Source organism: Pseudoliparis swirei, chromosome 4 (assembly GCF_029220125.1).
Source record: "Pseudoliparis swirei isolate HS2019 ecotype Mariana Trench chromosome 4, NWPU_hadal_v1, whole genome shotgun sequence".
NCBI lineage: Eukaryota > Metazoa > Chordata > Actinopteri > Perciformes > Liparidae > Pseudoliparis > Pseudoliparis swirei.
The window spans coordinates 32039464-32055789 of record NC_079391.1 but is presented as its reverse complement, the minus strand read 5'-3'; the positions used below and the strand labels follow the sequence as shown (position 1 = coordinate 32055789).

Sequence of the window (16326 nt, the reverse complement as noted above, 5' to 3'; positions counted from 1 at the left end):
GGAATGGAAGGAGAGAGAGGAATGGAAGGAGAGAGAGAGAGAGGAATGGAAGGAGAGAGTGGGATGGAAGGAGAGAGAGAGGGAGGAATGGAAGGAGAGAGAGAGAGATGGAAGGAGAGAGAGGAATGGAAGGAGAGAGAGAAATGGAAGGAGAGAGAGAGAGGGATGGAAGGAGAGAGTGGGATGGAAGGAGAGAGAGAGAGGAATGGAAGGAGAGAGAGAGTGAGATGGAAGGAGAGAGAGAGAGAGAGAGAGGAATGGAAGGAGAGAGAGAGGAATGGAAGGAGAGAGAGTGAGATGGAAGGAGAGAGAGAGATGGAAGGAGAGAGAGAGAGAGGAATGGAAGGAGAGAGAGAGTGGGATGGAAGGAGAGAGAGGGATGGAAGGAGAGAGAGAGAGGAATGGAAGGAGAGAGAGAGACTGGTTATTCATGCTTTTCTTTTTCTTGAAATATGATTCATAGTTGCCGATGATTCTTCGTGTGGATCACCTCGTTTATCTCTTCAGCTTCAATCCACACAAATACGTTTTAAATTGTATACATATAGATCTTTAAGTCAGCGTTTAACCGTGAACTTAAATGAATAAAGACGATCCCACAAACTAAATGAGAAGCGTCACACTGAGCCAGTGGTTCCACCATCAAGCCGCTGGAACAAGAGGAACAACAACAACAACATCGACTTTGTTTGTTGTTGTCAAATGAAAAGACGACTTCACAGACTCTGGGAGGTTCTTAAACTTCACGATGTCATCGATACGTCGAGGCCGGGTCCTCGGGAGGAAGTTAGAAACGATTTGAGGAGCAATCTGTCGCCCGATTGGTCCTCGCTCCGCGGCGCCACGCCTCCCTGAACTCGAGTCGCTGGGCGCCGCGAGCCGAAGCGGCTCAAAGTATACGCGACAACACAAAGAAACTATTATCAGAGAGAGAGAGCGAGGGGGAACCAGACGGCCGACCTCCCCCAGCAGCTCCACGTGCAGGTCTTTGAGCGCCACCGTGCCGTCCATAAGCTCCTCCTTCTCCAGCAGCAGCATGAACAGGCGGCCCTCCATGTCGCCCAGCAGGTAGCGGGAGCCGTTGGGGTCGACGCGGTTGTGGCACACGATGGTGCTTTGCTGCAAGAGAGGAAAAGATCCTTAAAGCCACGCCCACAGCGGAGGAAGTAGGAGGAGCCTAACATGCTCCATCTATCAAGAGTACCACCTGAGAGCGAGAGAGAGAGAGCTTCACGGTGTTATATTATGAAATCACACACTGCGTTGTTTACCCGCCGAGCATCTTAAATATGATGCCCCGCCCCCTTTAGGAGACGAGCATCTTAAATATGATGCCCCGCCCCCTGAGGAGATGAGCACTCTGTCTCTCTCATGCATACATTCTCTCTCTCTCACACACACTTTCTCTCTCTCTCACACACACTTTCTCTCTCTCTCTCACACACACTTTCTCTCTCACACACACTTTCTCTCTCTCTCTCACACACACTTTCTCTCTCTCTCTCACACACACACACTTTCTCTCTCTCTCTCTCTCACACACTTTCTCTCTCTCTCACACACACACGCGCTTAGAGGTGGAGTTGCTGGAGAGCCAGTGTCTCCTCCACCAGCCCCCGCCCCCCCCTTCGGCCTCTGTTCCAGCGCCGCTCTCTCGTCAGCGTTAAGTGCGTCTTCACACCTGCTGTCGGGTCCATTTGGGCCCCGACAGAAAGAAGCTCCTCATCCTTTAGCTGCGTGCCAGTTTTCAATTTAGCCCAAACAGCAGCTGTCCTTTCAAAATAAGAGCTGTCACACGCAGAGCTCTTTTCAATTCTGATGCTCGTTGACCTTTGACCCCCCCGAGCTCGTCTCTCGACGTTCGTGTGAAAGCCCGGCTGCTGGTCGACTCGGCAGAACCTCCCGGCGCTGGCAGAACTTTGTTTTATTACATTTTGGGTGTCTCACATTTCGTCTTTTCACTTCTGTGCTCGCGCGTGACATCGAATTAACGAGCTGCCACATCGAGGCCTCCTCTGCGTGCTTCAGCTGAATACTGATGTTAGTGCGTGTGTGCGTGTGTGTGTGTGGTTCTGGTTCTGCCAGCGGTACTTTAGTAGAGGCTGCGGTTAGTCATCTATTGTGGTTATTTGCATGAAAACACACAATTAAAATGATTAGGAAATTAAAGCTCGTTCCCCGGATGATACAGAAAACCTCTTTATTCATATTTGTAATAATGTCTTTTAGTTTTAGGAAGTTAAACGGGTCATAACTCAGCTCTATTTGTATGTAGCTGTGAAAACATCGACTTCAAAACAACCGCGTTTACTTGAACTCATCGCGATACCGTTATGATCTACCGTCGCCCGATCCTCATTGTCACGGAGGGAGCTTGAACGCATCGTAATGCAACGGAAGGAAACCTCTGCTCCTCCAACAGATATTCTTGTTGACAATATAAAGTTATTGAGCATTAAATCACGGAATTATACCGACGATCTGCCGAAAGCGACGCGGTAAAGATTTCACACCACGAAGGTTAAACTGTGAGGAATCCTCAAAAACAACATTATTATTATTACACTATCAAAAACAACATTATTATTATTACACGATCAAAAACAACATCTTTCCTGTTGTGCTGTTCATTTGACATCATACTCTCGTCCCTTTGGACCCCCGAAGGGCTTTAGAGAGAGAATATAAATATGAACTAAAGATTCATCTTCAGAGAGAAGCAGAGTTCATATCTTTACCTTGATGGTCGGCGGGGCGATGGCCAGGTACTTGTCTCCGTTGTGGTAGGTGATGGACTCCTGTCCTATGATTATAGCGCCCCCAAATGGCTCCGGCACTGCAGTACAAGCACACAGGCAGACCTTTAACTATAATATCCACGACACACGGAGTTCTTAGAGGAGAATAAAAGCATCAAATACACGTCACATAACTCAATAACCCCCCCACCCTGCTCCGGATATAATTTTCAGCGATGATCTTGCTGGCACGCTGCCATAAATTATGAAGTGAAGTTTGATTTAAAAAGACGAGCATCTTAGAAATGACACATCAACTCAAGTGAAAACCTGCTCAGCGATTGGACAACATTCAATCGTTTTGTTTTCTAACGAGTCGGAAAGAAAGAAGCGTCATGGAAAGTGATGCCAACCGCACTGGGGGTCAGTTTGATCTGTAACATGATCCATGCACACAGCTGAGAGCTTCCAGGTGGACAAGTCGTTCCCTCTCAGCTAAAGACGAACAGGAGATGGTTGAAACTATTTTTATTGGAAAATTTGGTCAACTATTTCCCAGGTTCCAGAGTTGTTCCTTGACTCCTGGGTAAAACTAGTTTTAATCAGGTCTATATTCAGATATGTTTATAATCCTGATAGAAAAACAAGTAAGCTACTAAAATCCAGGGAGAAATCACGAGATGCATAAATATCATGAGCAGTTCTGCATCTTCAGTCACACGACTCGATGACTCCACCTTCAGTCACGTCGACATTACCTGGGATGACCATGGAGGCCTCCGCCTCCACGTTCTCCTGTTTCCAGGGCCCCTTGTTGAACTCCTTCTCCCTCAGGGAAACCTCGTAGGTCTTCACGTGGCGTCCTTGGGGGTCCTGGGACACACAAGAAAACCACGTGTAAGAAGAGAGACTGACGATGCGTTCAGGTTCCCAGGGGCATTTGAGGACCTCCAGTTGCAGTGGGTGCCCGTGACATCACCCGTCAGTGCGTTGAAGCCTCCGATCCACATCGAGAGGGCGGAGCTAAGTACGACCGACGGCCGGAGACATTTTTTATGGGACGGAAATGTTTCCAATTCATTTTCACGCGCTGAAGAACACACTCCGAGAGGGTTGATCACACCTGGTAGCCCCGCCCCCAAAGCACACGCCTCCTTCAGTACCTGGTAGATGAAGCAGACCGTCGGGGCCTGGCAGCCGTACAGGAAGTGGACGTCGATGACCTGCAGCTCCTCCAGGCGGATGTTGAAGGCCTTGAGCTCGCGGTTGTCCCGGTCCAGGGGGATGACCTTGAACAGCCCGTCGTACAGCCGCAGGCCGATCATGCGGCACTCGGGGTCCACGATGCCGATGATGCCCGTTTCCGACGGCCGGCCGATGCGATCCTGCAGAACAGGGATCGGGTTCAGAGAACGTTTTCAGGCCAGCGGGAGAAAGAGAAACCCCATGTGGTCGCTTCCGCTGTTAAATAGAAACCCGCCTCGGCTTTTACACGATAAAAAGGAGAATTCCACAATTTTAAACCCAATTAAATGTAAATACTGCCAGAGACACTGTGGCAGCATCCGGCTGAATTAAGAGTCTAACGGAAGAGTGATGAACGAGGGTCTGTCTCCGGCGAGGCATTAAACTAAATGTTAACGAGCAAAAAAAAAGGTCCAAACGCGCTCGGGTCGGACCACCTGACCCCTCCAGAACATCCCAAGCCCACCTGGACGTTGCCGTGGGCGCGGGTGATGATGTCGATGCTGTCCCCGTTCTGCTTGTACTCCAGGATGCAGGCGTTGTACTTGGACGTGAGGATGAACAGCAGGTCTTTGCTCTCACCCTGAGAACACAATTAAAAACGGGAACACCAAAGTCATTAAACATGCAGAGCTTCCAATTTACCTCCAGTAACGGGTCAATAAAAACTATTCCACAGGGATTATTGGTATTTTTTTCGAGCAAAGATTTATAATGATTACTTTACAAGTAATTAAGGGAAGCACATGCTACGTGGCACTGACACAGGAGAACGCGTGAGAGGAGCAGATCCCTCACAGCGGGTCAAATGTCCAAAATAGGCCAGAAATATAGATGAATTTTAATAATAATAATGCATTTTATTTATATTGCGCTTTTCGAGGTACTCACAGACACTTTACATCACATAATGAACACATCCTGGAAGCTATACAATATAAATAACTACAATTACAATATAAACAATAGATACAAATAATAAATGTGACATCTGGTTCCTTGACGTGCATTCGGTCTCAAAGAAGAAAGTTTATCGGCGAGGTAAAAAAAGGAAACTTGTAAAAACCTTCAATAAACCGAGCGCCGACTTTTTTAAATAAACGTTATTGCTGCCAACACCAACAGAGACACGCCCCCACCTTTGGCCTGAAGAGCTCCATGACGGCGATCTTCCCGTACATGCCCACCTCCTTGACGGGCCGCAGCCCCTCCGCCGTCACCACATAGATCTCCAGCCGGGTGTTCTTGGCGATGAGCAGGTTGAGGTCCTCCGCGGAGGTGAAGTGGCCTGAAGACACGCCGCCGGTTATTAGTTATGGCGAGGTGGCGGACGAGAAAGGTGGACAAACATCGGGGATGGAGCAGAGAGGAACATTCACAACACGAGGAAGAAAACACCAGAAAATAGTGATAATATTTCCAATATTTGAAGCATTGCTTTGGTGTGATACTTCATGAAAAACCCTTAAAACAATTATTGATTTGATCGAGGACTTATGATTTATTTCCGTATGGATTATTGCATTTAGTTATGACGTGAACTTACTCTTGACGCTTTAAGAACAATCAAACACCGTAAAGTACTTGAGCCCCATCTGGCTGCGATGCTTTAAAATAATGACTTTTATTTATTTTTAAGAAACTATTATCTATATTATAACACGATAATAAAAATGATGGACGAGACAGAAAAGGCTCAAACAACTAGTTTAATAAATCAACCACATGGTCAATTGTTGTGATTAATTAATAGTAATTTATTCAGTGAAACCCCAAATAGTTGCTTAGTGGTTTTAAAATGTATTAATCCAAAAGACAGACCCCCCAAAAAAGCACATTTAAGATGACTGACATTTATTAATCAATATATTGTTGACTCTGCAGTTAATCAGACAATTAAAGAATCGATCCCAGCTGCAGACTTTATATCTTTATACTGAGCATCTATATTAAAATGTATATATATATATTACACATATATATATTATACACATATATATACACATACATACACATATATATATATATATGTGTATATGTATATATATATATATATAAACTAGACCCTGAAGACGTCATGTCACGTGTGCATGTCAAACTCTGAGATTAACGTGACTGGATTATTCCAGCATCACATCTCCAGGAGAGAGACGTGCTCAGGGTTGAGTGTGTATTTGATAATCGTGATGTCAGCATCAGTGTCTTCACGTTGTTCTCCCGGAAACCCAACGACGACCCCATCTTTCTTATCACGGTCACACGTTAACACGAGTTTACCAAACAGTTCGCAACATCTAAAATAAAGCGTGCGCGTCGTGACTTCGTGTTGATAAATTGTTCCTAAACATGCACGCGAACGTCTGGGTGAGCAGAGCAGCAGCTAGCGGCAGCAGCAGGCCGCTTTCTGGAGCACTTCGCAGGCAGCGCGGGAGCTGCAGCTAGCACGCAGGTGGCGAAGAAAACAACAAACAACGGCGATATATATATATCTATTATCGTTTGTTTACCTGTGACGCAGGCGTTCACCGCCGTGGGTTTCTGGGCTGTTACCACGTAGTTGTACGACATTTTTTTCGACAACAACAAAAGACAAACACCAGAGGAGTGTTTTTAATCCCGCACAAGTGACAAAATCATTGATAATAAAAAAATGTCCGGAAGTAGTTAGCGGAGATGTTTGAGCGTGGAGCGTCGCGCGGAGGCGGCCGCTGAGGCTGCAGCGCCCCCTGGTGTCTCGGCGGGTTGATGCTCTCAATGGTTAAAACCATTAAAAAGTACATTATATTTAAGTATAATTGTGTGGTACTTGCATTTAACGTAAGTATTTCTATTTTCTGCGACTTTGTACTTCTATTTTACGACTACACAGAGGAAAATATTGTGACGAAAGAAGTAAACTCATAGTTTGCTTAAAGTTAAAGTAGCAATATTCTTTTTTAAAGAACACAAATAATAAAGCAAACAAATAAGGTAAATTAACAAACAGCAACAGGTCAGATGATTACAGAAAATAGTCTATGTTTAGGTTCAGATCGAAGAAGATCCCAAATAATTCACATAACACCCTAATAACAAAATTTAGAAGTCATGTCCTTAATGGATAAACCGGTTCTAAAAAACAATAGTGAAAAGATGACAAATAATATAATATAAAATCACAATATAAGTTGCTGTTTGTTTAATCATTTAGTGGCTGTTGTTGTTGTTTTCGAATTTGAAATATCAGATTCTACCTGAACGCACCACCGTGTGTAGCACAGTTGCCACGGAAACGGGACTGGGCGAAAAGCCATCACTGGCACGAACTTGGCGAGATAACTTTTATATTATTAGGTTATATCTAATATACAGATATAACAATATCATATTATATCTAATAACGTTAAACACAATGGAGACGCCTGGGAATGCCGTGGAAACCAACTATAGAACTATCAAAATAACTGTCGTCCGTGGAAACAACCTGGTAAGGAGCTCGTCAGTTTGGCCCAACGGTGAACGGTTAACGGATAACGGTTAACGGATAACGGTTAGCGGATAACGGTTAGCGGATAACGGATAACGGATAACGGTGAACACACATGTTCCGTGTCCTTCTCTCTGCAGCAGGGCAAGAGGCCCAGCTCCGTGCAGGTGGACATGGACGGAGAGGTCCTGGGAGAGTCCGACCGGAAGCTGCTCGACCCCAAGGACCAGCGCGTCCACTACGACTTCACCTGCAGCCTGCGCGTCCCCGGGGGCGTGCGGGGCCTCCGGGACGTGGCCACTAAACCCGTCATATGTAAGATGAGTTGTTACACGTTGGATAGATGGGTAGGTAGGTAGCAGCTAGTTAGGTAACAGGTAGGTAGGTAGCAGCTAGGTAACAGGTAGGTAGGTGGGTAAGTAGGTAACAGGTAGGTAGGTAGCAGCTAGGTAACAGGTAGGTAGGTGGGTAAGTAGGTAACAGGTAGGTAGGTAGCAGCTAGGTAACAGGTAGGTGGGTGGGTAAGTAGGTAACAGGTGGGTGGCAGCAGCTGGGTAGTAGGTAGGGTGGGTAGGTAACAGGTAGGTAGGTAACAGCTAGGTAACAGGTAGGTAGGTAACAGCTAGGTAACAGGTAGGTAGGTAACAGCTAGTTAAGTAACAGGTAGGTAGGTAGCAGCTAGTTATGTAACAGGTAGGTAGGTAACAGCTAGGTATGTAACAGCTAGGTAGGTAACAGGTAGGTAGGTAACAGGTAGGTAGGTAACAGCTAGTTAGGTAACAGCTAGTTAGGTAACAGGTAGGTAGGTAACAGCTAGTTAAGTAACAGGTAGGTAGGTAACAGGTAGGTATGTAACAGCTAGTTATGTAACAGGTAGGTAGGTAACAGCTAGTTAAGTAACAGGTAGGTAGGTAGCAGCTAGTTAGGTAACAGGTAGGTATGTAACAGCTAGTTAGGTAACAGGTAGGTAGGTAACAGGTAGGTAGGTAACAGCTAGGTAGGTAACAGGTAGGTAGGTAACAGCTAGGTAGGTAACAGCTAGGTAGGTAACAGCTAGGTAACAGGTAGGTAGGTAACAGCTAGGTAGGTAACAGGTAGGTAGGTAACAGGTAGGTAACAACTAGGTAACAGGTAGGTAGGTAACAGGTAAGTTAGGTAGGTAACAGCTAGGTTGGTAGTTAGATAGGTAACAGGTAGTAGGTAGGTATGTAAGTAACAGGTAGTTAGGGAACAGCTAGGTAGGTAGGTATGATGGCGATATTAGAATAATAGTTTAGCTAGTAGCCAATACATATCTAAACATTCAGTAAATACATGACATGCACATATACATAAATATACACACATACATATATAAATATCTTTATATCAATCTTTATCTATATAAATATATATATATAGGTATGATGGCGATATTAGGATAATAGTTTAGCTAGTAAATATCTCAGCATATATACAACACGCACATATACAACATTCCTTTTCCTGGTCAGCTTTCCTGCATCTCCACAGGTAATGAACTCAGGTAATGAACTCAGGTAATGAACTCAGGTGATGAACTCAGGTAATGAACTCAGGTAATGAACTCAGGTGATGAACTCAGGTAATGAACTCAGGTGATGAACTCAGGTAATGAACTCAGGTAATGAACTCAGGTAATGAACTCAGATAATGAACTCAGGTAATGAACTCAGGTGATGAACTCAGGTAATGACCTCAGGTAATGACCTCAGGTAATGAACTCAGGTAATGAACTCAGGTAATGAACTCAGGTAATGAACTCAGGTGATGAACTCAGGTAATGACCTCAGATAATGAACTCAGGTGATGAACTCAGGTGATGAACTCAGGTAATGAACTCAGGTAATGAACTCAGGTAATGAACTCAGGTAATGAACTCAGGTAATGAACTCAGGTGATGAACTCAGGTGATGAACTCAGGTAATGAACTCAGGTAATGAACTCAGGTAGTGAACTCAGGTAATGAACTCAGGTAATGAACTCAGGTAATGAACTCAGGTAATGAACTCAGGTAATGAACTCAGGTGATGAACTCAGGTGATGAACTCAGGTAATGAACTCAGGTAATGAACTCAGGTAGTGAACTCAGGTGATGAACTCAGGTAATGAACTCAGGTAATGAACTCAGGTAATGAACTCAGGTAATGAACTCAGGTGATGAACTCAGGTGATGAACTCAGGTAATGAACTCAGGTAATGAACTCAGGTAGTGAACTCAGGTAATGAACTCAGGTGATGAACTCAGGTTATGAACTCAGGTAATGAACTCAGGTGATGAACTCAGGTAGTGAACTCAGGTAATGAACTCAGGTGATGAACTCAGGTTATGAACTCAGATAATGAACTCAGGTAATGAACTCAGGTGATGAACTCAGGTAATGAACTCAGGTAATGAACTCAGGTGATGAACTCAGGTAATGACCTCAGGTGATGAACTCAGGTAATGAACTCAGGTTATGAACTCAGGTAATGAACTCAGGTAATGACCTCAGGTAATGAACTCAGGTAATGAACTCAGGTAATGAACTCAGGTAATGAACTCAGGTAATGAACTCAGGTGATGAACTCAGGTTATGAACTCAGGTAATGAACTCAGGTAATGAACTCAGGTAGTGAACTCAGGTAATGAACTCAGGTGATGAACTCAGGTTATGAACTCAGGTGATGAACTCAGGTAGTGAACTCAGGTAATGAACTCAGGTGATGAACTCAGGTTATGAACTCAGATAATGAACTCAGGTAATGAACTCAGGTGATGAACTCAGGTAATGAACTCAGGTTATGAACTCAGGTAATGAACTCAGGTAATGAACTCAGGTGATGAACTCAGGTGATGAACTCAGGTAATGACCTCAGGTGATGAACTCAGGTAATGAACTCAGGTTATGAACTCAGGTAATGAACTCAGGTAATGACCTCAGGTAATGAACTCAGGTAATGAACTCAGGTAATGACCTCAGGTAATGAACTCAGGTAATGAACTCAGGTAATGACCTCAGGTAATGAACTCAGGTAATGAACTCAGGTAATGAACTCAGGTAATGACCTCAGGTAATGAACTCAGGTAATGAACTCAGGTGATGAACTCAGGTGATGAACTCAGGTAATGAACTCAGGTAATGAACTCAGGTAATGACCTCAGGTAATGAACTCAGGTAATGAACTCAGGTGATGAACTCAGGTAATGAACTCAGGTAATGAACTCAGGTAATGAACTCAGGTAATGAACTCAGGTGATGAACTCAGGTAATGAACTCAGGTAATGAACTCAGGTGATGAACTCAGGTGATGAACTCAGGTAATGAACTCAGGTAATGAACTCAGATAATGAACTCAGGTAATGAACTCAGGTGATGAACTCAGGTGATGAACTCAGGTAATGAACTCAGGTAATGAACTCAGGTAATGAACTCAGGTAATGACCTCAGGTAATGAACTCAGGTAATGACCTCAGGTAATGAACTCAGGTGATGAACTCAGGTAATGAACTCAGGTAATGAACTCAGGTAATGAACTCAGGTAATGAACTCAGGTTATGAACTCAGGTAATGAACTCAGGTAATGAACTCAGGTAATGAACTCAGGTAATGAACTCAGGTAATGAACTCAGGTGTTTGCTGTGTCCAGTGACGGTGAGGGAGCTGCTGCCCGTGGAGAAGAAGGTGGAGGTGAAGCCGGTGGTGCTGGGCCAAGCTGTGGTGGACCTGCTGCCGCTTCTCTTCGGTACCGCCGCCCGTCACACCGCCGTCCCCCACATGTCTGACTGCAGCCAGTTCTCCTGACCCCTGACCCCTCCTCTGCCTTCAGGCCGGAGCAGCTTCTTGTCCACGGTCCCCCTGAACCCGGCGAGCGTCCCCTCGCCTAAGGGGGCCTCCCCACTCCCCAGCAAGGTCGGTCGACTTTTTCTGGCTGTGTCACTCGCTGCGAACCTGTCACGTCTACTTTAGACGAGGGGAAGGTCACGACCCACAAGTGCAATTCAATTCAGTTCAATTCAGTTTATTTGTGTAGCCCAATTTCACAAATTACAAATTCCCCTCAGAGTGCTTTACAATCTGTACACATAGACATCCCTGACCTTTGACCTCACATCGGATCAGGAAAAACTCCCAAATAACCTTTCAGGGGGAAAAAAGTGAAGAAACCTTCAGGAGAGCAACAGAGGAGGATCCCTCTCCAGGATGGACAGAACAATAGATGTCATGTGACCAGAAGAACAATAGATGTCATGAGACCAGATGAACAATAGATGTCATGTGACCAGATGAACAATAGATGTCATGAGACCAGATGAACAATAGATGTCATGTGACCAGATGAACAATAGATGTCATGTGACCAGATGAACAATAGATGTCATGAGACCAGATGAACAATAGATGTCATGAGACCAGATGAACAATAGATGTCATGTGACCAGATGAACAATAGATGTCATGAGACCAGATGAACAATAGATGTCATGTGACCAGAAGAACAATAGATGTCATGTGACCAGATGAACAATAGATGTCATGAGACCAGATGAACAATAGATGTCATGTGACCAGATGATCAATAGATGTCATGTGACCAGATGAACAATAGATGTCATGAGACCAGATGAACAATAGATGTCATGTGACCAGATGAACAATAGATGTCATGAGACCAGATGAACAATAGATGTCATGTGACCAGATGAACAATAGATGTCATGTGACCAGATGAACAATAGATGTCATGAGACCAGATGAACAATAGATGTCATGAGACCAGATGAACAATAGATGTCATGTGACCAGATGAACAATAGATGTCATGTGACCAGATGAACAATAGATGTCATGTGACCAGATGAACAATAGATGTAATGTGTACAGAAGGACAGATTTAGAGTTAAAATACATTCAATGAATGTGACAGAATGTATGAATAGTTCATAGTAGGCATATTCCACGATGGAGACCTCCACGGTCCATCAGGCAGATGGAGGTAGAGAGGAGGAGTGGGCGGAGTCTCAACAGTGGGCGGAGTCTCAACAGGGCAGTGGCGAAGTTGGTAGCAGGAATTCCACGACCCAGACCTCGATGATCCATCAGGCAGATATGATCTATGTCGTCTCATAGAGTCCGATGACCCTATGAGACGTGAAGTCACAAGGACTCCGGGGAGAAAGCAGAGTTAGTAACGTGTGATTGAGAGATGAAAATTCATCCTTAAGGAGAGAAAAGAGGAGATAGGTACTCAGTGCATCCTAAAACGTCCCCCGGCAGCTATAAGCCTATAGCAGCATATCAAGGGGCTGGACCAGGGCAAACCTGATTCAGCCCTAACTATAAGCTCTGTCAAAGAGGAAGGTCTTAAGTCTACTCTTAAACGAGGTGACTATGTCTGCCTCCCGGACTGAAATTGGAAGCTGGTTCCATAAAAGAGGAGCTTGATAACTAAAGGCTCTGGCTCCCATTCTACTTTTTAAGACTCTAGGAACTACAAGTAGTCCCGCATTTAGTGAGCGTAGCTCTCTAGTGGGGCAATATGGTACTACAAGCTCCTTAAGATATGATGGAGCATCACCAATCAAGGCTTTGTACGTTAAGAGAAGAATTTTGAAAGTGATTCTTGATTTTACGGGGAGCCAGTGCAGAGCAGCTAGTGCAGGAGTGATGTGATCTCTTTTCTTAGTTTTAGTGAGAACACGAGCTGCAGCATTCTGGATCAACTGGAGGGACCTAAGAGATTTATTAGAGCAGCCTGATAATAAGGAGTTGCAGTAATCCAATCTCGAAGTAACGAACGCGTGAACCAATTTTTCTGCATCTTTTTGAGACAAGATGTGCCTGATTTTTGAAATATTACGTAGATGAAAGAATGCAGTCCTTGAGATTTGCTTCACGTGGGAGTTAAAGGACAAGTCCCGATCAAAGATAACGCCAAGATTCTTTACAGTGGTGTTGGATGCCAGGGCAATGCCGTCTACAGAAACCACATCACCAGATAATTGATCTCTGAGGCGCTCAGGGCCGATTAAAATTACTTTAGTTTTGTCTGAGTTTAACATCAAGAAGTTGCAGGTCATCCATGTTTTTATGTCTTTAAGACATGCTTGAATTTTACTGAGTTGGTTGCTCTCCTCTGGTTTGATCGATAGATATAGTTGAGTATCATCTGCATAACAATGAAAGTTTATGGAGTGTTTCCTGATAATATTGCCCAAAGGAAGCATGTATAAGGTAAATAAAATTGGTCCAAGCACAGAACCTTGTGGAACTTCGTGACTAACGTTGGTGGTTATCGAGTGACAGAGTGTATGAATAGTTCATAGTAGGCATATTCCACGATGGAGACCAACAGGGCAGTCTCAACAACAGTGGGCGGAGTCTCAACAACAGTGGGCGGAGTCTCAACAGTGGGCGGAGTCTCAACAGTGGGCGGAGTCTCAACAGGGCAGTGGCGTAGTTGGTAGCAGGAATTCCACGATCCTCGGTTAACAGGAGAAAGAGACACGGGACGTCTTCATTTACATTTCCATCCGTGCAGTTGCTTCTCACTCGTGAGTCGTGCTGCCACGACTGGGGCTTCATACTTCTTAGGAAATACAGATTTCTTCCCTTTTGAAATGTGTATACTTTATTTGAGTTATGCATTTGGTTCTGAGAGACATTTTTATTCCTGCAATCTAAAACTGGATCACCCACCAGAAAAAGACAAACAGCCCCAATCCCACATTAGTAAAGAATTTGAACCACTAAGAGAAACAATAAAAGTACAATATCAACAAAGGTATTAAGCTTGTTTGTGGCCTTGTAAAGAGGAGGAGCCAGATGCTCACGGTCCATATGAATTATTCATACTTAATATTATGATTTGGATGGACTGACCACTATAGGGCCGAACCGCTAATTTATTTATTGTCGGCCCTTTAACATCTGCCACTGAAGTGCCAGACATCACCACGCTTTTTTTTGTGGGCGAGGGGGATTAAAATAAAAGATTCTGATATGCGAGGGGTGAAAAGTAGTTTAATTAAAGGTTGGGCAAAATAATATTTAGACCTTTTATACCATATGAGGTGATATTGGTGGTATTTATTTAGTGGATTAGCCGTAAACAGACGTTTAATCTATTAATGCTTTCTCTATTAACTTTCCAAGACATTTACTATTTCACAGGCAGTTTAAAAAACACACTTTTGTATGAATCACATTTACATCCACGATATTGATCACGCTCCTTGTCCCCCTCCTGCGGGTCATCCAGAGAGCTCGCGGCTCTGAAACAGATGGCAGTTGTTGTCATTCCAGACTTGTTATTGTTGTCCACTGTTGTCCAATCACAGAGCGGCTCCACCGCGGAGACGGCAGAGGGAGCCAGACAGAAGCAGCTGGCCAGAAAAGTCTTTTCGAAGTGGAAGAAGCAGGTAAGATAATAACAACAAAGTAAATCCTGTGAAAAACTAAAATCTATTTAAAAACAAATATGCACCCCACCTGTAATGCCTTGGCTCACCACTAGAGGGCCGCGCCCCACAGTTTGAGAACCACTGAGTGAAAGGAAGAGGAGAATCATCAGTCAAACACATTTTCAGACTTTCATTTCTCGTGGACCAGTAAATGAAACATGTTACCAGGGTTCCTACGCTCATGGAACACCTGGAAAAGTTATGGAATTTTGGCCTGGAATGGTCTTGAAAAACAAAATCACCAAAATGTTGCAAAAGCCCTGGAAATGTGTTATATTCATATGTTCATTCACATAATAATAAAAATGCTTTGAAAAGAATGACGCTCAAAACATACGTGGCGTACGCTCTTTCATACTCGCAGCACACATTTTTCACGCTGCAAGTGAACGCACCTTAACCCTTGTGTTGCCTTCGGGTCATTTTGACCCGATTCAATATTTAACCCTCCTGTCGCCTTCGGGTCAATTTGACCCGATTCAATGTTTAATGTCGGTGTTCTTTCGGGAGTCAACAAACAAACATAAAGTACCTCACACTTAAACTTGGAAAACAATATTAATTCTAATAATTTTCTGGAGATTTTAATAGCTGGGGTCATATTGACCTCAAGGGTAAAATATGTTAGTAAATATAAAGGTAACAGGAGGGTGAAACATTGAATCGGGTCAAATTGACCCAAAGGCAACACAAGGGTTAACTGAAAAGACATAAATGTTTATCGTTTTAATCAAACTATTGTCTCTTATTCATTTGTATCATTTCGGGTTAAATTCTGTATGATCTGGAATTCTCATTGTTACTTTAAATACGACGTTTTATCACTTTTTCATGTTTGCACCGAGATTAAAAAAAATGTTTGGTCATGGAAATTCGGTTTAAAGTCCTGGACACCCATTGGTTGACATGTGTGTGACCCCAGAGTTAAAGAGGCCCTCTGGAAAGTCTTTAAGGTGGGCATTTCATTCGTAATTATTGTTTTTGTTGCGTCTCAACAAGGCTACCCTGGACGTGTGCGTCAGCGCGGCGGACCCGCTGCTGTCCGAGGCCGAGCGCGCCGCCTCCAACCTGCTGAAGGTCACCGTGGAGACGGCGTTCTCCGTCCCCGAGGCGTGGGCGCCGCAGTCCGCTCCCTGCACCTACACCGCCGCGCTGGAGGTCCCGCTCACCGCACAGGCCGGTGGAATGTTGAGTTTGGACCGTTTTAAAGAAAAAACATCCCGTCCTCAAGTGCGACTCTCACTCATCTCTGTCCCTCCCCCGCCCCCCCAGGAAGACCAGGTGCTGTTGTTCTGCGACGGCCAGCTGAAGGCGGGCGGGCTGAAGGAGCAAAACGGCCGACAGAAGAAGAGGCCCAATCCGACCGCGCTGGTCCCGGGGAACCGCCTCCTGCCCGCCACCTTCATCTACGCGGC

At 44.6% G+C, this 16326-nt stretch overlaps 2 protein-coding genes across 3 annotated transcripts in view; one reads left to right on the top strand and one right to left on the bottom strand.

Moving 5' to 3' along the window:
- Nucleotides 1-6621, bottom strand: part of ddb1 (damage-specific DNA binding protein 1) — a 36177-nt gene extending 29556 nt beyond the window's left edge. Inside the window, exons 1-7 of the mRNA XM_056412471.1 lie at nt 6491-6621; nt 5123-5271; nt 4450-4566; nt 3902-4123; nt 3497-3611; nt 2739-2836; nt 961-1119 (exon numbers count right to left, since the gene is read on the bottom strand). Coding sequence (XP_056268446.1) covers nt 961-1119; nt 2739-2836; nt 3497-3611; nt 3902-4123; nt 4450-4566; nt 5123-5271; nt 6491-6551 — 921 coding nt within the window. The 5' untranslated portion in view covers nt 6552-6621. The remainder of the gene's footprint in view (nt 1-960; nt 1120-2738; nt 2837-3496; nt 3612-3901; nt 4124-4449; nt 4567-5122; nt 5272-6490) is intronic.
- A 621-nt stretch (nt 6622-7242) lies between these two features.
- cfap70 (cilia and flagella associated protein 70) overlaps nt 7243-16326 on the top strand; it is a 20900-nt gene continuing 11816 nt past the window's right edge. The window contains exons 1-7 of one of the 2 annotated variants that reach the window (XM_056413430.1): nt 7243-7449; nt 7590-7764; nt 11098-11193; nt 11278-11360; nt 14789-14869; nt 15911-16087; nt 16184-16326. The exon at nt 16184-16326 is cut by the window's right edge and continues 40 nt beyond it. In XM_056413430.1, the coding sequence (XP_056269405.1) occupies nt 7375-7449; nt 7590-7764; nt 11098-11193; nt 11278-11360; nt 14789-14869; nt 15911-16087; nt 16184-16326 (830 nt within the window). In that variant the 5' untranslated portion in view covers nt 7243-7374. Of the gene's footprint in view, nt 7450-7589; nt 7765-11097; nt 11194-11277; nt 11361-14788; nt 14870-15910 lie in introns of both variants that reach the window. The other variant, XM_056413431.1, reaches the window with a different exon arrangement.